The sequence below is a fragment of the Coturnix japonica genome, chromosome 1 (assembly GCF_001577835.2).
Source record: "Coturnix japonica isolate 7356 chromosome 1, Coturnix japonica 2.1, whole genome shotgun sequence".
Taxonomy (NCBI): domain Eukaryota; kingdom Metazoa; phylum Chordata; class Aves; order Galliformes; family Phasianidae; genus Coturnix; species Coturnix japonica.
In genome coordinates, this window is record NC_029516.1 from 63095013 (window position 1) to 63122664 (window position 27652).

At 38.7% G+C, this 27652-nt stretch overlaps 1 protein-coding gene across 4 annotated transcripts in view; it reads right to left on the bottom strand.

The window, feature by feature from the left end:
- SCUBE1 (signal peptide, CUB domain and EGF like domain containing 1) overlaps positions 1-27652 on the bottom strand; it is a 201089-nt gene that overhangs the window by 72425 nt on the left and 101012 nt on the right. For 2 of the 4 annotated variants that reach the window (XM_015869916.2, XM_015869913.2), the window contains exons 5-7: positions 26044-26169; positions 19541-19657; positions 16608-16697 (exon numbers count right to left, since the gene is read on the bottom strand). In XM_015869916.2, the coding sequence (XP_015725402.1) occupies positions 16608-16697; positions 19541-19657; positions 26044-26169 (333 nt within the window). The remainder of the gene's footprint in view (positions 1-16607; positions 16698-19540; positions 19658-26043; positions 26170-27652) is intronic. The other 2 variants (XM_015869933.2, XM_015869923.2) reach the window with 1 other exon arrangement.

A 27652-nucleotide genomic window follows, 5' to 3' on the forward strand; every position in this document is an offset into this window, starting at 1 on the left:
TGGATCGCCATGTTTCTTGTTTTCTAAAGATGGAGCTGGGCCTGCACATCTTTATTTTCAGGCAGAGTCCCTGCTTACCTGCGTTCTCCAACAAAATGAATGGGTTATTTTGCATGAGCACAGACCATTCAGGTAGGATCTGCAGGACCTGAACCTAACTGCTTCACTTCTGATTTTCATTTACTACCCTTGGAATGGCTATTGAAGAGCTTTCGATGCTGACATTACAATTTGGAGAATTCTTTGGTAAAATGAAGACATTTCCTTTTGTATATGAATGTATGTGCATATCCCCATATGCCAAAGGAAGAAATTTCATATCGTTTAGAAGTGTTCTTTTTTTCATCCTTGGGTACAGTTTAATGGTAGAATGACCAGCCAGGAGTAAAGAGTTAAAGAGTTAAGGTTAAAAGCCAGGCAAAAGTGCTAAAGATGTACATTTGGCATGACACTGCAACAAGTAGTAAATCTTATGTTAGCAGATTAGCTTTGGCATATGAGGAGTCCTTTCTTGCAGTTCATCACCAAGAGATGTACACGAGCAGCAATATTTCTGTTTTCTGGATGACATCCAGTGAAAATGAATCAACACAACAATTTTTTTTCCCCATGGTATGGATGACTGGATCTATAGGGTAAGGGTCATCCAGTGAACAAGACTTATTTCAATGTATAAATAGAGGGAATCAAGCCAGCTTATTTTATTTTATTTTTTTATTATTTTCACAGAGATTTAGTAAAACAAACCAAAAAGGATAAATACCCTTCAACTTTCCTGGTGACTCTGATGTTAATACGTGATGAACTCTAACAGAATGAAGATCCAAGTGAGCGAGAGGACTTCTGACAGTAACTCCTAACATTTTGGATAATCAGAGAGATGTATTGATGAAATTCCTTAAACTCAAGGTCATGAGAAAAAAAAATAATTGGTAAAAGAAAGCAAATGTGAATAGCAGAATGTGGGAAAGAAGAATTACAAACTACATCAAATGCAAGTGCTGAGGCCTATATACAACATAAACTGAAGCATGTCAACACTTGTGTTTCTGTTAGAAATTACTTCAACCTATTATCCTCACCCCTGTCAAACTTCAGTATGTATTTGAAATGCAAATACAAGTTTCAGAGCAGAAGCAAATGTCTGATTTTTGAGCTATCATGCTGGAGATGCCATACTTATACGGAAGGGAAAGAAGAGATGTTCAAAATTAGGATTAGATTCATAATGACACTGATCCTACAGGTCACTGTTTTTCTGCTGTTTTCTCTTATGATGAAGGAGCAGAAAAGAAGTGGAAGACAAAACAGTGATATTTCGTCTCCTTCTGAATTGTGACAAAGCTCATCATAGGTAACTATTAATCCTAACTAGAATTTTAGATCCTGCTCATATCCTTTCTTGCAGAGCTACTTATATCCTTGCTGAATTCCCACCAGAAAATGCAGACAGAAACTAGGATCTAAATAAAAGGAAATCTAATCTACATATATATCTACATATATAAGGCATTGTGGGACTGCATACACTATATTTTCCACTGTCAGCTCATTATAATGAAACAGACTCATGCATCTGCTCCCTGGACTGATAAACAAAAAGAAATCAAATTCATTACCAACATAATGTAACTATGTTTCAGTACATCATAATATTTGTTTCTTCAATAATAGTCCATTACACTACTGGATATGCATTATATCTAAACATCCTAATAAACCAAATATTAAAAAGTACAAGTTTGCAGTCCTCCAGCACTGAATTAAGGGTGTTTACTAAGTTAGCAGGTGAAGCTACATAAGTATTCAGTACTTAACATTGACATATTAAGTGTCTGCAAAAGTTTAGCAAAGAGAGATGAGGGCTGGCTTCTAGTTCTTTGTCTTTTGAACTAAAGCAGAATCTTTACCAGGAGGTCATAGAACCTGGTCACTTCCTTCAAAACAGATTTGACCTCTAACAGTACTTACTTGGCTTTGAATACTATTGCCCTGGTGGCGCAAGTGGTAGGAATGCTGCGTTGCAACACCGGAGGCCTTGGGTTCGAATCCCCCTGTGGCGCAAGTGGTAGAAGTGCTGCTCTGCTACACAGAGGCTCGAATCCCGGGGGGTTGGACTTGATGATCTCTAAGGTCCCTTCCAACCCGCTTGAGACTATGATACTATGATACTATGATACTATGATACTATTAAATTCCTGGAACTGAATACGTTTATCATGATTCGGCAACATTTCTGATAACTTCCATTTCATTTTTTATGAAATATGTAAAACATAAGCACTCAAAATGTACAGCTCTACTCAAATTTGGTTTTCAGAGATTGTCAATTATTTCATAAAGTCATTCAAAATCTCCCTTCAGTCTTTCTAGTTTCATTTTATCTTTACAGTCAAGAGTACATAATGTGATTTCAAGAGTATTACTGAAAATCAGCCAAACCTAGACTTTCAAAGTTTGGTTCAATTTCATCTGAAATTCAAAACAAGGTTTAGAAACTGAGATACAGTGCAAACCAAAATAAATCTACATATATTTGTAGATCAGAAGGTAGTTACATGAAGATTATAAAGTAACGTATGTCTATGTCCTAGTGAGGTCACTCTATAGAATCTTTTATAAGCCATGAGGTATGGTTTCTGATATCTGGTGAAGATAAGAAGGGTTAAGAAGGGCAAGTGAGAGGCTCTGGAAAACTTCAGACCAGTGAGCCTCACCTCAAAAGTCATAATGGAAATCATTTTCAAGCACATGAAGGACAAGAAGATGATTCAAGAATACTTAAAAATCAGTTACTGAGGGCAAACCATGACTGGCTAACAGAATCACCTTATACAATGACATGATTTATCTGTGGATAAAGGCAGAGATGTGGGTGCTGTTTAGCAAGTGCTTTGGCATGATTTTCTGTAGTACCCTTATGACCACAGCAACCAAAAAGAGAATGATTAAGTGGATAATATGGTGAGTGGGTCAGATCACAGGGACTGTGGAAGCAACAAATTTAAGCTGGAATTTTGATATAAAGAAAAAAAATGTTCACAAGGAGAGTGGTCAAACATCAGAACAAGGAGGCTTGTCCTTGGAGATATCCAAAACTCAGCTGCACGTGGATGTGAACAACTGGGTGTAGTTGGCCTTTCCTTGAGCAGGAGATCAGATCAGATGATCTACATAAATCCCTCCCAACTTACATGAATCTATGTTTCAGGAAGACTGATTTACCTATTCTATAGAAACTAAAGCTCAGTTTCACTTTTACTCCACATTATTTATTTCTGATAAAGAGCACCGGAAGAGGAAAAGGAAAAGGGCAGGACCATGAACACAGCAAGCATCATGTCAAATAAAAGAGCAGAAAGCATGTCCGCTCACTAACAGGCACCTCTTTCTTTGTAATCTGACATTTGTGTGCTTCCAATAGGAAAATCTCAAGTTCTGAAAGCTAGAGAACAAAAGCAGAGATCTAATTTTTTCCCGTGTTTCCCATAAGCTGCCTTGTCACTCTTGGCAAATTACCTGGTGCTCACATGAAATTTTGTGATATATTCGTCTCTGTGTAAAACAGAGACAGTATTTCTTATATCTTTTGAAAATTGTTAGAAAACATGATTGAGAAACATTAAACACCATTGTTTTTATCACTACAGATAGTACATAAATTACTATTGGTATCACCAAAATTAAGAGTCTCAACACTACACAATCTTAATTTAATTTTTGCCCTGACAGTATAATATTCCTCTTCAAATGTAACACTTCAAAGGAAAAAAAATCTTAATAGAATTTCTTCTTTTCCATCCACTCTGAGAGTGCTCTAGATTAGTATGATATGCAACAGGATTCCTACAAGGATGCTTCATATAACAGATGAAGATCTTTCCGTTTTCTCCCGAACATGGTCCACTGTTTTGAACTGGCATATTGTACATAAAAAAAAATATTAATCCTATAAGCTCTGGAATGTGGGCACACACCTGCACACATATGCCAAAACTCAGCCAACCTGCCAAAGCACTTGCTGCATTGTTCAGTGTGAAGAAAAAATTGCTTAAGATAACATACAATTTACAAATGCTTCTCTTACAAGACAAGAAGGCTTAAAAAACCAAAGAGGCTGTACATGGCCAAAAGGAATGAAGTAGACAAGTAAAAGTGTTGCTGTTTCATTTTTATAAGACCTACAACTTTGTGTGGTGCATAAGCGGTGGGCAAGTATGAAGGTAACTAATGAACTCAGATTTCAGAAAGAACTACACTGTAATCCTGTTCCTCCCACAAGAAGGCTGAACCAGATGGCAGTCACAAAGAACTCTCAGAAAAAGATGTTGAATAGAACTTGGGTGTGTCCTACTGCTGTCTAAAAGCAGAAGTACTATTTTGCAGACAGTGTGGATTGTGCAGGCTACCAAGTCACCAGGCAATCTATGAAGGTCACCCCAAGAAGAATGCCTTGTACTTATTTCCACGGAAAGAACACTGACAGATACAAATAACATTACTTGATAGAGCAAATTCTCTGCTACAAAAAAATTCTTTTTTTTTTTTTTTTTCAACATAGTCACAACTTCTAGCTATGCACCTTCACCAAAAATAAACAAGAGCTCACATTCTGCACTTGTAATCATCTGCAGCAGCAGAGGTAACCTACTGTTGCTGTTATCTCTACAAACACTCAGCAAGAACCAGTGTATGTCAGTGAGTGCCATTTATTCTTCATGGAGGAATTCAGCGACACAACTTTGCTTCACACTGCACTTCCATGTCAGACACCATTTTGCCACACTGACCCTCCACTTCCACCACTCTCATGGCAACAAAATGTAATGGAAATTGGTTGGAAGGTTCAACCTCTACTGCCATGCCATCAACATCCAGCTTTTATGCTGCGGGCCAACGTAACAAAATATGAAGCATTGCTTTCAGAGCAACTCTTGTAGAATATTTCTTCAGTGTAGACCAGTGCAGGTCTATCAAGTATCAAGAACAAGACATGACAGATAAATGCTATGTGGATTTCTGCATGGAGGAGGATGAACTTAATTGCACGTTATACCCAGAGTATATTAAAAGGGTAAAAACACTGTGCTACTGATCAGTGTCAGTTCCCTTTATCTCATCAGTATGCAGATCTTTCCCCAAGAGCCTGTCTTCCACAAGGCACGGAAAGAAGAGCAAACCTCTAGCAACATAGTGTTTCCTTTGGACAGAGAAGTGGTTTTCTGATCATTTCCAATTACCCAGAATAGCAGCCTGCAGTCAGCAGGACCTAAAAAGCCCTATCTATTTTCAAGTTCTTGATCAAAAAAAGCAATGGCTGGAAAGAGTAGTGAACAACTAAATGGAAGGACTGTTCTCAACAACGTGTGTATGAACATGCAAAGATGACCTAAGAGAAGGCCAAAAGTAGCAGCAGTGAAAACAAATTGTGTAGTCTGTACCAGGGACAGAACCAGGACATCCAACCCAAACTGGCCAAAGGAATATCCCTTTCTACGTGGTGTTATGCTAAACAACAAAATGAAGGGAGCTGGTCAGGAAGGTTAACTGCTGCTTTGTGACTGGCTGGGCATCAGCTTGTAGGTGGTGAGCAATTGCATTATGCATCAGTTTTATTTTATTTTTCTAATTTTCTTCCATTATCAGACTGTCCTTATCTCAACCCACGAGATCTTGCACTTATAACTATTCTTGATTTTCTCCCCCATCCCCATGTGGGGGAGTGTGTGAATACCTGTGTAGTGCTGAGCTGCCTGCTGGTTAAGGCACTACAAGAACATGCCCTCTTTTCTCACTAGTTAGTAATTAGTAACTAGTTTAAAGGTAATTGCATCCCACTTGGAGAGATGGGTTTGTGCTGATTCTCAAATTTGAAAGACCACTGAGGTGTTTAATGTCTAGAAACATAAATCTGGGTAATGTCTGACTTTTAAGACCGAAAAGAGATAAGAAGAAACATATGTCCTTCAAAACAAAGAATTTTTTCTGAATTTCACCAAATTTCTGTAAACTGTGGAGGCTGAAATGGTAAGCAGTAACTACAGCTGAAAGGAGGACATGAAGGGACATATTTTCCCTACCTTGTTCCTAAGACTGGTGAAATGATAACACTGACCATAGTGCAAGTCAAAGAAGTACATTCCCCAGCAGGGAAGACCGGAGTGGATGAATAGGGAGCTGTTCTTGAGGCTCCGGGAGAAAAAGAGAATCTACCACCTGTGGAAGGAGGGATGGGCAACTGAGAATGAATACAGAGAAGTTGTTAGGATTTGTAGAGGTGAAATCAGAAAGGCAAAAGCCCAGCTTGAATTTAGTCTGGCTGCTGGGGTGAAAAGAAATAAGAAACTCTTTTATAAATACATTAACAGTAAGAGGATGACAAAGGAGAATATCCACTCTTTGCCGGATGAGGCTGGGAATGTGACCACTGAGGATAAGGAAAAGGCAGAGGTTCTGAATGCCTTCTTTACGTCTGTCTTTAAAAGTCAGACCAGTTATCCTCAGGGTACTCCTCTCTCTGATCTGGTAGTCTCAGCTGGGGAGCACGCTAACCCCCCTGTGATTCTGGAAGAAACGGTCAGAGACTTGCTACTCCAACTGGACTGCCACAAGTCCATGGGGCCGGATGAGATCCACCCGAGAGTGCTGAGGGAACTGGCGGAGGTGATAGCTGAGCCGCTTTCCATCATCTATCAGCGCTCCTTGTTGACTGGTGAGGTCCCACAAGACTGGAGGCTTGCCAGCGTGACTCCCATATACAAGAAAGGTTGTAAGGAGGATCCGGGGAACTACAGGCCTGTTAGCCTGACCTCGGTGCCAGGGAAGGTTATGGAACAGATTATCTTGAGGGAGATCATGCGGCATGTGCAGAATGGCCAGGGGATCAGGCCTAGCCAACACGGGTTCATGAAGGGCAGGTCCTGTTTGACCAACCTGATCTCCTTTTATGATCTAGTGACCCATCTGCTGGATGAGGGAAAGGCTGTTGATGTGGTCTACCTAGACTTCAGCAAAGCCTTTGACACTGTCTCCCACAGTATTCTCATGCAGAAGCTGGCAGCCCGTGGATTGGATGGGTACACTCTCGGCTGGTTAAGTAGCTGGCTGGAGGGTCGGGCTCAGAGAGTAGTGGTGAATGGAGTTAAATCCAGCTGGCGACCGGTCATGAGTGGTGTTCCCCACGGGTTGGTGCTTGGGCTTGTCCTCTTCAATATCTTTATTGATGACCTGGATGAGGGTATTGAGTGCACCCTCAGTAAGTACGCAGATGACACCAAATTGGCTGGGAGTGTGGATCTGCCTGGGGGTAGCGAGGCCCTACAGAGGGATCTGGACAGGTTGGAGAGCTGGGCCGAAGCCAACGAGATGAAGTTCAACAAATACCGGGTCCTGCACTTTGGCCACAACAACCCCAGGCAGCGCTATAGACTTGGGGCGGAGTGGCTGGAGGATTGTGTGGAGGAAATGGACCTGGGGATACTGATTGATGCTCGTCTGAACATGAGCCAACAGTGTGCCCAGGTGGCCAAGAAGGTCAACAGCATACTGGCTTGCATCAAAAACAGTGTTACTAGCAGGAACAGGGAGGTAATTGTCCCCCTGTACTTGGCACTGGTGAGGCTGCACCTCGAGTACTGTGTTCACTTTTGGGCCCCTCACTGCAAGAAAGACATTGTGGCCCTGGAACATGTTCAGAGGAGGGCTACAAAGCTGGTGAGGGGTCTGGAGCACAGGCCTTATGAGGAGAGGCTGAGGGAGCTAGGATTGTTCAGCCTGGAGAAGAGGAGGCTCAGGGGAGACCTCATTGCTCTCTATAACTTCCTGAAGGGAGGTTGTAGTGAGCTTGGGGTTGGCCTTTTCTCTCATGTAGACAGTGAAAGAACTAGAGGGAATGGTTTTAAGCTGCAGCAGGGGAGATTCAGGCTGGATATTAGGAAGTATTACTTCTCGGAAAGGGTAATCAGGCACTGGAATGCACTGCCCAGGGAGGTGGTGGAGTCACCGACCATGGGAGTGTTCAAGAAATGTTTGGATGTTGTGTTGGGGGATATGATTTAACTGGGAAGTATTGGTGATGGTTGGACTGGATGATCTTCTAGGTCTTTTCCAACCTTGATAATTCTGTGATTCAGTGATTCTGTGATTGCCCTTCTTTGGAATTTGCTTGCAGTAGCCAAAAGTTTACTGGGTCAGCAGAAATAGACTGCTCAGGCTATGCTCCCAAAATGTGTACCACATTACAGGATATTATTTGGAGTCATTGTTTATGTCAGACAAAGAGCAGTTCACATGGAGCAGTCTGGAACTCCAAACTTCAAGTAGGTTACCCAGCTTTGTCTGGGCTACTTGCCCAGAGTAATAATACTCAGAATAAGTGAGTAATAATCTTCAGAACATAACTGTAACTACCTCTACACTTGGACTGAATATTGCACAAGACTTGAACACAGTATCTTAATGCTCAGAATTACTGTCTTAAATTCAGGGTTCAGACACATAAACAAATTAATCCCAATGTGACTGAAAGCTACAGAATACAAGCAGGTTGGTAGATTTAGGTGCTCCCTGTTTTAGCTGGTCCAGGAAGCAGTGTATGGATTACCTTGAATAGATTATTCTTAGTGTCTCTGAATTAATATCGTCTAGTGGAGAGACAAACTGGCAATTTGTTCCTCAGCAGCACCCTAAGTAAAGCTGTTGTAGACTGCCCCTGTGATAACATGCTTATCTATCCTAAAGCACCTAAATATGAGTTTATTTTTCCTCATTTAATCCATAGTGAAACACAAACTGACTCCCCAAGCTACATGTACAAGATTGGAGAACTTTATATTTGAACAAGTGAGGAAAGAAGAAAGATACCTCTCAAAGAAAGCCGAATGTCTGACAGTTAGTAAGAACAAATACTGAAAAGCTTAAAAATGCCCATTAATGTTCATCAGATAGGTAGTTAATGTACAAATTGGCATCCTTATCTCATTTGCTTTATGTTCTGCACTGATTCCCAATAGATTTTGTAGTATGTCTCAGCAGAAATGAAACTGCAGAACCAGTTCTAGACAGAGAATGCAGGATATCAGTTAGTACTGTCTTACATTTTAAATGAATTCATTTTTAGAGCAAAATCTCAAAGGCCAGGTACTGGGTGTTTTTTTAAGAAGGAAAAAAATATATATACTTAAGATTTTTTATTTTGAGAAGGCCTAATCACTCAGCTGAGCAGAACTGGCTCCCTCACTTTCAAGAACACTAAACTCATTCAACTGAAAACAAAAAAGTATCTGAAATCAAATGAGCCCTTAACTGTAAGCTAAAATGTGTTAGCTCCTTTCACACTGAAAAAAGCCCGGCTATGGGGTAGCCTGTGCTCATATCTTATCTTTTCAATCCATGTTAATATCACAGCATAATCTCTACCAAACACATACGTACATGAATTCCATGTATACTAGATTTTTGTTTAGCGTACTACTCCACTTAACATTTACGTTATGTTAGGAATCTTATGAAATCAGCTTTATGACTAATGGCATCAGTGGTATATGCAGGTGAACTGCATGGCGATGCCTAACAAATGCTATCCAACTAGATTAAAAAAACACTCAAAATCCCACTCAAATTCCAACCAAAAGTACAGAGATTCTTTAAATCTGAAACTTGGAAGATAATAAAGCTTAAATTAAAAAAGGCAATTTGGGGGGAAAATGTGCTGTTGATTTTACAGTTGAGCTTGCTTTTAATATGAGGGTATACATGGTTTGGCTAAAAAGAAATCTAAATAGAGAATACATGCTGCTCTCGGGAAAAATAATTGTATTGCAAGTGGCAGTATGTGCTGAATATGACATGAGAGTGGGATAGAAGGAGAGACCCAAAGAACAGTAAGCACAAGGAGAAACTTAAACATACAACTTGAAATAACTGAATTTTCAGTTAAGTCAGAACTATGTTATTCTCATGCAAATTACATTCTGTGATGCTGAAAGGGTATAGAAAAAGCATTCAGAATAGCATAATGAAAGAAACAAATAGCTGTGAACAGAAAGAAGTAGAAAGTGAAAGAGCTTCATATTCAGGGAATGAAAAAGGTGAGACAGAAAGGGTAACTTGCAGGATGTGGAATTCTTCACTCCGTTATGCTTGTCTCCTCATTTTCTTGCAATTTCATGATTGGTAGAATTTTATTTGCATGAAAATAGGATGAGAATTCTGCAGTACCACATTCTGAATGTGTAAAGAAATGACTAGGTGAATCTTGCAGTGAATCACAAATCCTGCAGTTCTCATTTCAGAAAACATCTATTCATCCTCAGGGGAATAGTACAAATTTTAAGGATTGTCATGTGACATATCATATCAGGTATTTTATAATGAACACTGGATGGGTCCATTCTGGACACTAAAAAACAGCACTATTAATTTTGTTTGGGCTGTCTTTTCTAAAGAGAGAAGCTGTGTTTTAAGAAAAACTGAAATACACTGAACACTGATAGAGGGCATTATGTCTTGACCTTCGGCAAATCCTTTCATTTAAAATGGAAAAGCAAAACAATGGAAGGTATTGGAAGGGATTCTGGATAAGGTCTGAGACTTTATCATCAGAAAAGAAATGAGAAAAAAAACAACAACAAAAAAGGATTTTTACAGGAATGAGCACACCATTCACAAACTCAATGAATAAAAGTGGCAATAACTCAGGATGAAAGGAACTGCCTTTAGGAGAGAAGAGAATGCATGAATAACCTCAGGGATTCCTCTGCCTGTTTGCTGTGATTTCATACAGCAAAGCAGGACTGACAGAAAGAGTTAAAGTGGGGTCTTGGTTTCACTGTTAGTAACTGATTTAGAGATCCTCCTGACAATATGCCTGTTGATAATATGTTTTAAATGCTTTATTGATCAAAACACAAGTTTGGGACGCATACAGAGCAGCACATTTGGCTTTCTGACATAAGCTCTCTGATAGCAAGCGTTTCTAAATCTGGTAAATGACACTCAGAGAAATAAAGGCATATTTTAAGTAATTTGAAAGAGCCTCAGGAGGCCATACAACAAAGCTAAAAACTGAAGTATATCCTGAAAAGGTGTTTCTGTCTCAAAGTAGTACTTAGTAGGCTGTAACTAAGTCAGAAGTTAATTGCTTTGAAAGAACACTTGAAAATTAACACTTGTTTGCCCTTCTTTCTGCTCTTCTGATATCGAATAGAATCATCTGGAAACTATTAATTCTGAAAGAGGATCAAAAATCAAGAATCAAGACTATAAAATTAATTATTTCCCTTTGGAACAAAACAATCTAAGACTTTAAAAAATTTCCTAATGGAAAGCCAGAGTTTATAACAGTTTATTCCAATAGCTTGTTATATGGTGTGTTACACGGCATGTCTGAAACCCTGTTCTCATTTCCTATTATGCTACATTTATCAAAATGGAAGAATGCTGTGCCCTTATCAATCTGTAAGTTATTAATAATGGCTCCAATAATAGAGCAACTCCACTTTAAAGCCCAATCGCATCCTTTGAACATGAGTGGTAAATCACCATGAAAGGGTGTATCAATTTCTTACAATCTAACCAGAACTGCATGCACTTTGTCTTCCTATCTCTGAAGACCACTGCAGGCTAAAGTGATGTAAAAAACATAGTTTTCACACACAACTCAATTTTAAGAAAAAAGAAAGACTTTTGTCAGAAAGTTTTTATCATACAAAAGATGTTTTTAGGTAAAGAAAGTGTGGCTTCAACAAATTCTGAAGTTCTGCAATATTCCTTCCCGAGCCAGACAGCAGCAAAATTTGGCTCTTTCACAGAATCTTGAAATCCAGGTGGACTTCCATGTGAAAATCACACAATCATTATGTGTCAAACTCATCAAGTACTTCAAGGCTTTGAAGAAATTATTCACAGTGAACCATCAGAGGATAGGTCTTGGGGTGACTGAAAGAATGACTAGTGAAGGATTCCACACTGGTATGATGATATTTTATATCTGGCAGGAGAAAATCACTGTAATAATGAGACTCCAGTAATCCCAGTTAACTTTGTTGATTCCATTTCCCTGCAGTCAAGGTAGAGTTGTATGCCTCCACTGGCAAGAAAACAGTGATTCAAAGAGATTAAGTCCTAACATTCTTAACAAAACACCAGGCAGAAAGCAACAGCTTGGGTCAGGTAAGCATAACAGACTAAGAAGTCTATAAGAACAGTTATTATATGATTCCTACAAAACAAAAGCCATAATGGCTCCTTACCAAGCTTACAGTCTTCAGTAGAAAAGACTATAACCCTCAAAACTGCAATGTGTCAGAGAGGCAAAAGTAAAAAGAAGATAGCATATTAAAAAAGATGTTTTTATGCTACTCGCATGCATGATCATACGCAGCGTACATCTTTGTAAGTTAAGATCTGAGATTTTCTTAGCGTTAAGACCAACATATACCACTGGTTCTTTTCAGATCTGAAATCCCAATAATTTCTAGTCTGACTGTGAGAAAGAAGGGTAGCTTATCATATGAATGTGCATATGGATAATGTGTCTCAAATAAGTGTCTGTCCACTTTCCTCCTATGATTATCAGCATGACATTCACACATTAGGTGCATGCCATCTTGAGTTCATGCCCTGTGTAAGCTTCCTGACAGACGATCTTGATTTTTCAGAAGCACAGAACATACAGGACTGATAAGAGCCGCATAGTTTCTACAAGCTTCTGTGTAGGGAAACTGCAGGGGCAGGAATGGTGCTTCAAGTGGCCTCTCTCTGAAGGACCACCACTAAAAAATTCAGGAACCTTGAATTCCTGGAGGGTATGGTTCAGCTGACAGTTCTACTCCTGTTCATTTACAACATGACAGTGCAGAAGCAACCTAGGCAGAGGTAAACTCCAGTAGATACAAAGTCCAGGACAGCTCCAAAACACCTTACAAGCACTTCACATGACAGTAAAATGGTCTGTAGGGAAGTTGTGAGCCATCTTCTAGGAAAGGGAAGAGAATCCTATATATATACACTCCTATATATTTGAGGCAGGCTGCCTTACTGATGATACAAGAAACCAGTGTTGAATGGCAAAACCTTGAGACATCCCGACTTATGATGACATGAACACATCTTGTAAGGAGTAAATTTCAGTGCATGGTTTGGATGATCTGAAGACATTTGTAGCAACAGCATCATGGCCATTTGTAACATTATTCCAACCTTAAACATTCAGTATCGCTGCACTTCAAGACAGTATCAATGCTATCAGAGCACCATTGTTCTAGGATACAGTAAAAGGAACTTTGTATAATTACCATCTTGAGACAAGAAGGAACTAATCATACAACCTCATAGAACCAAAAGAAGAGCATTTTATTGCCAAACAAAGGGATCTTGAAACAGTAACCTCTGAAAAGCATGGAACAGGTGTATTGAATGTGAGGGAAGGAAATGGAGCCTTCATAGCAGTTCTGAAGTTACACGGGTTCAAGACCAAATTAACTTGACGCATTTGACTACTAGAGAGAAAAGGAAGAAAAATGAAATATGGTGCACAGTTAGTCCAGCCTATATCAGAAAAAGCCCATCTGGAATACAATGAAGAGCACACTCATTTTCCCTCTAAAATGGCAACTGAATTGGAAGTGCAAGAAACGTAAACAAGCTGTAGGAACAGCAAGATGGTGCCACATTCACTGATCAGAGAAAAGTCATTCAGTGACATTTCTTTAATGAGAGTATTCTTTACCTTGAACCCAATTAGTTTGCTATGAGCAGGGGAAATGAAGGACATCTGGAAGCCTACTGTATTTCTGAATATTATGAGAGAAATAGGATGAAAATTCCTAATAATCATTGGGTGGTTCTAAAAATTTCTTGCAGTTTCTGGCTTGCTTCACGAGATCTAAAAAATAAATACATCTAACAACAAGGAGCGGAGTGTATTTTATCTACTTTTCCCTATTTCAGATTTAGCCACAAGTCACAGGACCTCACTGTGACTGTGACACAGACCCTTCAAGAGTCAGTATGAGATACAGAAGCAGTCAGTTTTGCTGTAGAAAAATGAGCTGCACAAGCTCTCATTTCTGACAGCACTTCCACTCTCCCAAAGTATTCTCATGCAGTATTATTCTTAGCCTGGGCTGATAGTAACTGTTACGAAGATCACAGTCATTTTAATAATATAGCGACTGACAGGGGCCTAGTAGTTATCAACTCAGGTCTTGTAATTGAAAGCATCTTTCATCAGTTTGCTAAAATTACATAAAGTCATCAGCTTTTCCTACTCTCCCATGACTGCCTACAGCAGGGTCAAAAATCACAGTCGACTTACAAGAGCTGGAAAAGTTTCCTGAGGAGCCCTCAAATTCTTTCTAAGAAGGTTGTTTAGTAAGCATCTGAAGAAACACTGAATTTCATGGAAAAGTGCTACACTTTTGAAGTGCAGTAAGACTGTAAAAAAATACAGTTTTAAATTTTCTGAAAATCAGAAAATGGCAGAAAGAAACAATTAGGGAGATCCTTAAGTAGTAAGTCACCCACTTGGCTGACATTTACTAATCGAATTTCTTTTCAGCTCCAGTTAATGTTTTCCTAAGGAATGGGTTGTTAAAACACAGCCTGTCTAGAAACTAAGCAGTTGTCTGATACCTGCTTATACAAGAGGTACTAAAGAGTTAGACAATGTATTCTGCAAATACAAATTCAGATTTTTTTTTTTCACTGTCTCTCTAAAACCTACTTTTAGACTCCACTTGGAACTTGCAGACTCAGTGTAACTAAGAATCTTGTTACTCAAAATATTCAATATCTGTTTGCCCGAACTCCTGTAAGCTGCATGAACACATCTTCATGCTGGTTAATTACTTCTATTAGAGGCTGAGGTACCAAACAAGTGTGCTATGTTGCTCAGTTTCTCTAAAACATATTGTACATACTGGTAATGGCAAGGTAATCTCGCTGTTTAGACCATGGGGACTGAATTTTCCAATGTTACATTGGTCTTTTCCATGCTTTTTTACTGACTTTCTATGATACTGTGGACCTTACTATCTAAAATTGTTACTATCACCTTTAGAAAGCAAGATGAGCAGCTACACAGTTTCTGTCACCTTAAATCAATTTAAACAGTGAAACATTAAGCAGCAAATGGATATTGTTCACTTGCTAGATCTGTGAATTAACTGCTAATTAACAATCACAGATATTCTAAAAATAAAGGAATATATGACCAGGTGTTTACAGGAGAGAAAACATTTTACCTCAGTATTATCATCTAATATCACATCTGACTTAGGACACCCTGCCATTTCCAGCATGCTGACTGTCTGCTGACCTGTGACTAAGTGGATGGTTTAGTATAGGTGGCAAGATAAAAGTGATATGAAAATTGTATAAGCATTGCCACCTACTGTAACTATGAGCACAGTAATCTGGGCTCTGGCCTTCCAGAGGTGCTCCGTAAAGGTAGGTGTAAATGTCTACAGCCAGAGGTCAGCCTGCTGAGAGCTAGCAGGGCAGTCTGTGACAGGTTTAATGCTTTTAAGAAGGGAATCAGCTACCAGGTGGGAACACAGCAATTTCGTTGTGCCCTAATTTCTCCAGTGAATGAAGAACCCCTATCTTGTATACGGATTATTCGGTACACCTCATCAATGCTCACTATGCTTAAAAACTAATAGAAATATTACATGTGGTGTCTAAGGCATCAGAATTGAAAATACAGAGTAACAAACCACTTGGAAACCTCCAAAATGCTAGCATCATTCAGCAGTCTATGCTATCCTGTGCCCTCTGTCACATGAAAAGAAACTGGCAGAAATGCAGCCACTCTACTCTTTCAGTTCCCAAAAAGTCATGCATGTAAGATGAAGAAGACCAGCACAATGGTGAGCATGGGTTAACAGACAGAAACTAAAGAATTATCTACATTGTCCAATGCATTTCCTCATATCTCCACTCTCAGGCTCCAACAACACAGAGAAACAAGCCATGCTTCCTGAATGAACATAAGGAAGCACACTAGTCATGAGGGAAAGATCTTTCAGTGGTTATTAGCATAGCTACACAAAGGAAATAAATCAATTTCCAGTCATAATATTTACATTTTGATCAAAAGCACAGCAAATTCTAAGTAGTCAAATATAGTTCATTTAACACCACATATGTAATAGAACATTGTTTTATATAATCACCGTCATCCACTTTTAAGTCAAAAGGCAAATCTGCAACACATGAGATTTTTTAGGAATCCTATAGCAACACATACACACAAACACACAGTTCACATATAAGAAGTAGCTTGCATAAGGTTAAGTAAGGTTAATGGCAAAAGCTTCTTTCTGTGCAGAAGAAATTGAACATTAAAGCTGCAGTGTTACCAAAAAAAAAAAATTTAAAAACAAGAAATGAGGTTGTACAACAGATGAAGACTTAAAAAACTGGTGACCTTTTCACACAGATAAAGCAAGCTTAAAAAAACAAAAAACAAAACAAACAAACAAAAAAAAACCACAAACCAAACCAAAACCAAAAAGACCAAATGAGACCAAAAGAGAACCTCCCCCCACATACATACAGACAAAAGTGAGAGCACAACAAAGGAAGTGGAAGAAAAGTGTTACCCATAAGTAGCCGCCGTTTCACCCGCTTGTCCACATCAGCTACTGACGTGGCATTGTACTCAGAACTCTCAATTGCAGCCTCATCCTTCTCTAAAACACAAGTAAGGGACAAACATGGAGCAGTTGGTTAATCACAAGCCCAATTTTCCACTGCCTAAGACAGTTTCTTGGCATGGCACAGCCAAAGCCAAGAAGCAAGGCATGAAAGCACTAAATCCCCGTTAGAGAGTTAATTCCCTTTGAGACCCCAGGAAAAAGTTAATAGGAAATTGGGGAAAGGAAAAAGAAAAAGGGGAGGAGAAAGAACGGTCAACTACAAAATAATTAACTGGATATATGAAGATGGATTCCTACTGGAGAGAAGACAGTTGACATGAGTGCCCCAGAGAGGTGTTAATGATGGAAATTAAAACTCAAGGATGCTAGCTTAACAAACTACTAAAGACACACCATAAAGTGATTAAGGCTACAGGTGACATCACAATCTGAAGTTGACAGGAAGAAGATCAAGATAGACAGAGAGAGCAAGAAGAGTCCGGTGATGGATGGGTACGGGTGCAACATAGTCTCATACACATTGACACGTCATGAAGAGGAATCAAACAACAGCATGCAAATCAAACAAAAACAACAACAAAAATAAACAAACAACAAATCAAACAAACACAAAAAAGATCAATTTGGGCAGTGCTGGTTGCCTGCTTGTCTATGAAACACTACTAGCTAAACATTCAATGCTAGAAAAGATGTTGCAAGAACAGGGTTTAGTAATTTCATGAGCATGCAGTAAGCAAGACGATGTCAGCAAAGGTCACTGTACAAGGTAGTCTCTGATATCCTATATGTAAGAGTTTCAGACGGCATAATGAGGATTTAGCCTGGTTATGCTTCATTAGAAATACACAGAAACAGTCACAAGTGTGGGAAGAAATGATCAGTAAGTGAAATATAAATAAAGATTTATCATACAGGAGAGCAGTAAGGAAGAAGCAGCTTGGTAAATACAATGATTTATACAGAGAAGGAATTAGAAGAGCAAAAACCAAAGTGCAGGTGGGGACTTTCACATGCAGCAAACATAAAAAATAAAAGGATAAGTTAAACAGGGACAAAATATGTTAGACAAGGGGTCAGAAAAGTATTTCTCTGGTATTGCAGAAGTTTGCATTCTTGCAGTGATGACTGGAATATATACACCACTGAAGACAGCAAACATTGGAATCACTGAAGTGAGGAGGAGGAGGAGGCTGGCAGGTTTTGTTTGTGGTAACACTACATGGTTGAGTGGTAACAAGAAGTTGTTTTGTTTCATTCTTAACAAGTTCTAGATGGGATCAGGCTGCAATAGAGGCTTTTGTTTGAGGTTTTTATTTATTTTACTCTGTAAATCATTAATGAACGTCAGTTATCAGACAAGACAGGCAATCAGGAACCATCACCAGAAAGCAGGAATAAAAATGTAAAATAAAGAAATAAATAAAAATATTAAAAAGTATTCTAAGAGAAAGAACTACTTAGAGGGAAGAAAATCAGCACAGGCAGTAATATGTGACTTATATCACAAGACCAAGGAATGTGACATGGAGTTCTATGTATTACATTACAAAAATGGCGAAAAAAAAGTGAAAAACAGGTGCAATGTACACAACTTTGGAAACCATTTTTACATGCTGGACAATATAAAACATCAATCTGAGGATATTAGTGAATGCTAAGAAACAGAAGATCAATTATTCATTCAATATAAGCTGCTCTTAAAGCCCTCGTTCTAAATTCTCTTCATCAGGAACTGCCACAGACTTCAGGGAGGGCCTGTAAGACTGAGCCCACCGCGTTAATCAAAAAGTACTGGCTGAAAGATCCCACAAGCTGAGCCATAGCTTGTGCATAACACAGCAAGGCAGAGTCTAGTGCTGAACCTTGTTCAGCTCCACCCCTGCCAATACAGCTCTCATCCCATCACAGAATTTGTTCAATCAAACCCATCAGCAGCGAGTGAGGCTCTGTGCAGCCCCTAAGTTTCATGCCATGGATCTGACCAAGAGAACATTAAAGATAACTGACAGATTTCCATGGGGTTTAGATCAACTGCTTCGTCTTGCAATAACGACATAGGAGAGAAAAGATGATAAATACATGCCCATTTTTTTTAACCTCAGGGAACCGCCAGGATTTAATAAGGAACTGAAATTAAACCAACAACAAAAAAAGTCAGCAAGATAGTAACATTTATCTATTATCGATTTCGGGTTTTGATATGTAAGAATCTTCAAATTCTAACTTGTATTATGCAAAATTATCCCTTTTTGTTTAAAAAAAAAATGCAAAGAGTGGAAAGAAACTGTTACGCAAATAATCCATTTTATAATCATAAATGTTTGCACAGCATCTCCCAAGATGCTTTGTATCTTGAATAGCTTCTTCCTATTGATAATCTTAGTGAAAGCACATTGACTACAAGTACCAAACATTTTAGAATAATAAATAAAATACAACAGGGAGGAAAGCATGTCACAATGAATAATTCTTTTTCCCCAATAGCAGCTTAGAAAAAGAAGGCCATCTTCCTCACCTCACTTACGCAAGGAAGTCTTACCCGTGAAAATGAACAGAAGAGCTGAACTTTCATTCATGATGAAAGCTTTACACCTTTATTATTATAAAAATCATTAGACTTATGAAAATAAATAACAAGTTACAAAAGAGTAACAAAGGGGTACTCCATTAACAAATGTTTTAACACGACACACACAAATGCTTCTTTCTGTATGTAGCGTTGCCGCTGTGGCTAGGAACTGCTGTTGGCAATGGTGCTAAATTCCTGTGAGATACAAACACACACGTGCACACAAGCTCTCACACACACACACATATGTGCACATATGTATTCTATGAGGAATATGAAATAAAACGTGCTGCAGAGAAGTACTTACCAATGCAGGTTCGTCCATCTGAATGCAGGGCATACTTCTGATGACAACCACACACAGGACCAGTATCAGTGTCATCACAGGTGTGCTGGCAGCCTCCATTCCCATAGTTACAGGTTACTAGTTAAGCCCCAAATGAATGTGTATATATGTATACATAAATAAAATGACAATGAAACCAATTAGTCTTGAGGGCCTTTCAGAATACACAAGAGCAGTAACAAACCAAGACGTAAAGCAACATAACATCTATATTTACAGTTTTGCATTCCACACTTTTCCTGAGCCCCATTCTCTTAGACACACTCCTGTCCCATGCCTCAACTTTTGATCCACACAACAAAGAAAATGAGAGAAAGAAAATAGAAGCATGTGCTACTTTTCCCATAGCCTATTTCTATTAGTAATTTCAGCATAGGTGGACAACCAATTTCATCTCTTCCTAAAAGCTTCATGTTTCTTATCTGTGATGCATATGGCATAAAGAAATGAGCAGTCTCTAATATGGACATACTTTCAAGTCTGTATACAGCCTTTCTCTTTTCCTTCTTTGCTTTCTAAATGGAGGAAGCAGAAATCAAACAGCAAGAACAGAATCACACAAGACCTGAAATCTATTGGTCCTTCTAAAGTAGATGAATGCTTAAAAACAATGCAGGAGTTTTCTCCTCTGAGACAAAAAAAATACAGTGTAAGTATGGCCTTGTGATGTACTTGGCTTCAACTAGGGACAGAGAGATGGAGAGGTTACTTTTGCTTACAAGCATAGAGGGCAAAACTGCTTTCAGCAGTTAAAATGTTGTCAGGTGAAAAAACACAAAAAAGCAAGCATATTTTCCTGACAGGTAGAGTTTTGACGTTAGCAAGAATAAGATTCAATTCTTTTTTTTGTCACATGATGGATTTAATTTCTGACAAAATAGCTTTTAAATATTAAGCTGTTATACGATGGTTCAAATTTGCCCCTGTTTCATTTAATCTTTTACAATCACATAGCTTGATGCCAAAAGAACCAGTTCTAAACTGAATTCAATATTTATTTTTTATGTACAGGTAATGTACACTAGGATCTTTATGGACATTTTTCTATTGCCAGATACAGGGGAAATTCAATCCATCATTATTCAGTTGTATTATAAATTTCAGAGGACTTAGATATTTGGATACAGTTACAGTAATTGAAATAATGACTCCTATTAACCAGAAGGAAGTTCCTACTGGTTCATAGTGGTCTTTAGCAGAATTTTCTTCTAGGTATGAGAGTTTATACAAGAGCCAGGGCAACAAATTGGAATATTCAGTAAACTTGAGATAATGGTTAATAGGATTTTAAAATCAGGGATCTACAAATCCAAATTGAGGTTCACTGCTCAATGCTATTCCTGTCCTCTTTCACTTCTTTTTATCTGTTCTTAGATTCTCAATTGTTCTTGACACATCCTTTTCTCATGGCTCCTTCTCTATGACACATGGTGTGTGCAACATAACATAACGCATTTTGCTTAATTTGGGGGTAAGTGAAAAATACTGTTTTGCAGCCTTGTTGAGAACTAGCAGAGTGTTGGAATCAGCTGGCTGCATCTCAAATGCAAATATGAGCTGCACTTCTGGCTGGCTGTGTCTGGGATGTGATCAGGCAGGAGCTGTACATGATACAGAAAGCAGCTGCTTGCAATTTTCAGAGTAACGGCTGCACACTGGCAGAGCTAAGCCAGGATAAGGTGATTTCCATTTAACTGTCCTCCCCTCCCCCTTGACCCTGCATGCCTCTTGGACTGCTTGGAGATTCATTATTTCTGTTCCTGTTGGACTGCATTGCCATCACAAATTAACATGAAGGTGCAGTTTACGCCAGACATTTAAATACCTTTCTAACCAACAGTATTTTTATTAACTACTTTAAAGTGCAATAAACATCCAGTTGTGTATTTTAAACAACTGGACTGCAGGGATTATTTTTGGCATTCCTTGCCTAAAAACCTCCACTAGCAGAGACAAAAGTATCTTAAGGCAGTTGCTCTGATTCTCATAATATAAGGGAATGTTCCTTACTCTGCTTTTCTATGAAAAACTGCACTACTCTGATGCTGTTAATAGCACATCCTGCAGAATCACACGCTTGTTTTATAGCTTTCCTGTACACTAAAATTTCAGCAACACTAGTTCCAGTTCTACTCTGTAAATAAACATAAGATTTATGCTGTTCCTGCAAATTTCAAGTTTCAATTAAATGGGTGGACAATAGTGGTTTAGCAACCACGTCTTAAGTACAATCAAGGTGCTGCACTCCTTCTCTTAGCTTTTATGGCATGATAATTGAGTTAGGATATACAGTACACAGAGATTTCTGAATAGGTGAAATCTTCCCACGGCTTTTCCATATTTGAGGGAAATACTCTGTGCAATTGGCTTACAGCAGAGGAGCTGCGGGGAGGCCTGATGGCGGCTGCAGCTCCTCACAGGGAGTGGAGGGGCAGCGCTGAGCTCTGCTCTGTGTGACAGCGACAGGGCCCGAGGGAACGGCATGGAGCTGTGCCAGGGGAGGGGCAGCTGGGGGTCAGGGACAGAGTCTGCACCACAGGGCGGTGGGCATGGAAAAGGCTGCACAGGGTAGTTTAACATCTTCCATGTTAAAACAACGGGAAGATAGAAGATAACCAGAATTCAGCCTCACTCGATCCCCCAAAAATCTTCAGACAATGATTTCCTGTTCATGTCTGCTTGTAGATGAAATATATTGCAAATGTATTGCAAATCTGCAAAAGAAATTTCATTTTTGTAATAAATACATGATAACATGGCTATCCAGCATATTGATTCAGCCAGTATGTTGCAATTCCAGATGAACTGCAGCAATTTTTAACTAATCTGGCCATTAAATGTACGATTTACACAAATGGGTGTCTCTTCCTTTGTGATAAATCTATGAAAGCAACATTGTTTGCACTATTTATTCTTAGCACGGCCTTGCATTTTTAACATTCTGGGGATCTTTTTACTAACAGCAAATAGCTGAAACTGCCAGCAGAAGCTGAAAAGCTGAAACCAGGCATAGGTGGGAGAACATTTTATTGCAAACATACTAGACCAGATTCTTGAAATTACTTAGCACTAGCCCTCTTGCTCACTTAAACATTATGACAAAAGAAAGCAGGTAGAAATAGATGTAGTTAAGGTTTAGTATTCTTCATTAAAAGATTCAGATTTCACTTGCTTATAACTATGCCAGAACTACGTATTTTAGGTTAAAACTTGCATATATATGTATCTGCTTTCATTTTCTTCCCACTTTGTCAAGTTTCAACAAAATTAATAGAGCTAATTAAGAAAAAAGTGCCTTGTTTTGTCCATGTTTGAGGGAAAAAATGTTTATAAAAAAATTCTAGTGCTACCACACTCATGAGTAGGATCTGAAATCGGTCATGGATACAGGTAAAGAAAGAGGAGGTAATTTCCAATGTTATCTGGAAACAAATTTTATATTCCTAAAATCTCATGTTTCTGCTTCAAGCAAGTATCAAAGAGAATCACTAAGAAAGAATATTATTCTAATAGCTTATGTACATAGAAAATGGTCATTTACTGCTGATTTGCATCTTGAGGATGCAGCTCTGCTGAGGAATTATGTCTGAATCTGTACAATTCTGCCTAGTGTATTTCTAGATGGCTTACTGACACCACTTCTCTGAATGCTTTCTAGCATAGTGTACAAGATGTTTTTTGAAACTGAGAAAATGCATGTTGAAAATTTACATTAAAAAACCCACTAAGGTTGCAATATTAAGGATTCAAAAGCTACAAATTAGCAGACTTTCAGCACATAAGACAGTGTTGTGATAGCTTATGTCCTTAATGACAAATGCAGACAACATTCCTGTTTCATTCAAAGTGTTCAATGCATAACTGGGAAAGCAAGGTCTGTGGAAACAGCTGGAGAATCCCTGTCTCACTGTCAAGAGAGGATGATGGTGAATAGATCCCTGTAAAACTCTAATTTTTGCCCTTGACATGGAAATCCTACTTCGGGCTTGGCAAGGTACGTGAATCTTATCTACTACAGATCACAAATATTATATTCTTCTCCACTGCAAGGAGCTGTTGGGAGCTTGGCTTTGATCCTACTAAATGCTGTAAATGCAGAACTGTGTTCTGAGTACTTCTTGTTCATCACCTGTCACTACTAAACAACTTTGACATTAGCATTTCTCCCACTTGTAAGATAGGCAGGACAGTACTTCTTAACTTCACAAGAAAGTTCTGAAAATACATGAACAATGCCTAAGTAGCACTCTGACTATCACTACAATGATTATCATGGTAAAATCCATGAGGAAATTGAAAATTTTATGTTCAGGATAGAATTCAAACATTGTGCAGCAAGCACAAGGTGACACTATGAAGAAAACTATCAAGCTAAAACCTTGTTAATGAGCAATGTCCATCGTGAACGAAGCAAGACACCAAGAGCAATTGCCTTATTAGTATGAAATTATATGATAAGGTGATAAGTAATCATGTATCATGCAATGATACAGTTACATAACACATGCTTAAAAAACGGAGCCAGCCCGTTTATTTTTTATGATTTCATGCTTCTATTAACACACATACTTTTTTCCTTTGAGAAACATGCCCCTTATTAGTAGATTTGGGGGCCAATACTTAGGGCTTCTGAAAATCTCTCCAAGTATTCTGATGCAACTGTAAGCCGGTTGATCAAAATTCTTCTAGTGACATAATGGTTATCTGCCATGTCCTTACACAAAGTTATACTAGATTATATCAGGCAATATGAGTCTGAACCCCTCTGTATTTACCAAGGAAACAGACCCTGTCTGTCCTGAAAAGAGCCAAGCATCTCTCCTTCAACATACTTAGTACTTGCAAAGCAGAAGCTCAAGATTTAAGTAAATGCCACTGAAATGGTTAGCTGTGAAAAGTTTCTTAAAATACTAAGATTTTGTTTTAGAAATAGATCTTGATAAACAGCTATTTACAATCTTACAGTTATTGCGCCAGGCTATCTGGGTACAGTTTTAGGCACCTTTGCATACGGAAGGCCAAGAAGCACAATTATTTTAAATACCACTCTGGAAGGTACTTGCATGATGTGCTGTGAGTTCAGGGGTTGGTGTATTCTGCAGCAAGATCTGTGGCCTTAAAAATCTCAGATAATTCAAACTAAAATTTGAACACCGCAGCGCATTGACTTAACTCAAGTATTTCATTCTATTAAATGGCAGAACAGTATTTAGAAATACCATTCCAGAAGAGGCCCTGATTCTTCTGTCACCATTTCACTGTGGGAAAGAATTAACATGATTCCTAAGGAATGTACCAATTTGTGGAAAAAAACCAATAAACAGTATAAATAAACATCCTCTCCAGCTTCACCAATGTAGACGATATTGCAGCACCACAATTAACAGCACACAGTGTTTGCTTCTAATAAACATTAAAAACAAGAATGACCATAATGGCAATTTTTCTGTTTTTGCTTTCTGCCTTGTGTAGCCTCACAAGTACTGAAAAGCAATCAGGCTGTACAATGTCCTGTGGGATTTCTTGATTATATTCAAAGATGATTCTTTTGGATTCATACTTTGGAATTAGTGTTATCTAAACACGCTTAAACAGAGGAAAATTCAGGAAGAAAAAATCTGGAGTAGAAGAAAGGCTAGCACAAAAATCTTCGCCCTATGCAAAGCACACAATATGTTTATGTTGCTTCATTGCTACTCTCATTTCTTTTAATTTTTATTTTTCGTACCTCAAAAAGCTACCAGATAGAAAGGCAAGCAATTGGAGTCAAATCTAACACTCACTGCAGCCATAAGAAAGAAACCTATTCACTTCAGAAGCTTTCAGATGAAAGTGTTAAGGAGTACCAATTATTTTAACCTGTACAGAACAATTCTAGCTTCCAATTTTGTGAGCTAATGAATGTTGTCAGTATCTCAGCTTCTAGAATACATCACCCAGAGTTTCCCATTTAAAAACAGTACATATGAAATAGTTGAGTACTACCAAGAAAAGAAGAGTAGCCCACGTGAAGTAAAATCAAGACTACAATAAACATTTCTATTCTTTAAAAACAAAAATTAACACTATTAGTTTGATAGCTGTAACATATTTATCATTAGACCTATTAGCAGATTTATCAGTGCATCCATCATGATGGTCCTTCAAAAGCTAGAATCCTCCACATCATTTTTTCTTGCTTTGCTTTTTAGGGAAAGCCTGGATTAAACTGATCTACCACTTTTTTCATTCATCAGTTGATACAGAAGTTGGCAGCATTTTTGCTGAGAAGCTCACCGCTGAACTTCTGTTATCCAGTCCCTCTTACCCAACTCCAAGTAAAATGTTGACAGAAGAAACACATTACTAAAATCACAAATCACCTTTGTCCAAAACAAAGTTGATTTCTTGACTTCTGGAAAACAACAACAATGAAGAAAATAAGACATTTGGGGGCATTTGAAATTTAATCTTCATCTACCTACATTTGCAGTCCTTCTGGTTTTTGGCAAGTTCAAAGCCAGGCCTACATTCACAGGCAACCCCACCTTTGGGCGTCTCCCGACAGATGTGTGCACACCCATGATCTTTGTTCATACAGTTCATACCCTCTGTAAAAGAAAAAAAAAAAAAGAAAAATGGAAAACATCACTACTGAAATAAGATTGCAGAATAATCAACATTAATTATACACAGGCAGTGTTTCATTGCCATTTAATTTTTATTTTGCATCTGGACACTGCTCTTGTTACAAGGGAAATGAAGATGAAAAGACACATGCAATCAAAAAACAGTGTAATAAGGGAAAAAATAACTGTGTCTGGTATCAACTACAGCTCTATTACATATTTACACATTATCATAATCTACATTTTTAGCATAGATTCACAAAGGAGAAGTCATGCCTAACACCATGTGTTTCATTGTTATTAGCAGACTCTACTAGTCTGCATTCAGAAAACTTACTGATTGGTAACGTTTTGGCAATTTTATATTTGCCCAAGTTTAATAATTAAATAAGATAATTGAAATGTCTGTCTAATAACATAAATGGTGTATCTTCATAGATACAAACATGTGTAGGTAAGCTGAAATCACAGAATTGCAGGGGTTGGAAGGAACCTTAAGATACTGTTAAGTCCAACCCTCCTGCTAAAGCAGGTACCATACAGAAGATCACACAGGTAAGTGACCAGATGGGTCTTGAATATCTCCATGGAAGGAGACTCCACAACCTCTCTGGAAAGCCTGTTCCAGTGCTCCGTCACCCTTGTGGTAAAGAAGTTCTTATGCATGTTCACATGGAACTTCCTATGTCTGAGTTTTACACTACTGCTCCTTGTCCTTTCTCTACACACCATTGAGAAGAGTCTGACCTCATCCATTCACCTCCCTCCTCCCTCTAGACATTCATAAACATTGATCGGATCCCCCCATAGTGTTCTTCCCAGGCTGAACATACCCAGGTTACTCAGTCTTTTCTGGTATGGGAGATACTCCAGGCCCCTCACCATCTTTGTGGCCCTCCAAAATATTTTTCTCAACAATCACTGTATTTTACTTGCCAAATGGCACAAATGCATGCAATATGCAATACACACACTTTTCAGTTTGACTGTCCTGAGGCAGGCACGAGAGGCAAAATCAGCACTGCACTGCACCCCTCCACATCTCTCTGTCATTGCCTGCATAGCCTGTACTCAAGCTGCATGCAGTTAACTCATGAAAAATATCTCTAAAAATCATGTAACCACGATAGAACTTTACAGTCTTGTGGGGCTGTATTGCTAGCAGTCCCAGGCTACAAGCAGCCCACAGGCTGCAGACCGGGCATGCCTAATCCAGATGATGTGGCAGTATACTCTCTGCAAGACTGCTGATGACACAGAACTAGAAGGAGTGACTGATACGCTGCAGGGTTGTGCTGCCAGTCAGTGAGACTCAACAGGCTGGAGAAATGAACTTACAAGAACCTCAGGAAAGTATATATAGGCTGTATTTGTTTATAACTTCATAAAAATTCCCATTTCAAAAGGAAAAGACAGAGAAATGTGAAATTTGGCGGTGTAGTGAGGGCTAGTAGTATATACTTCC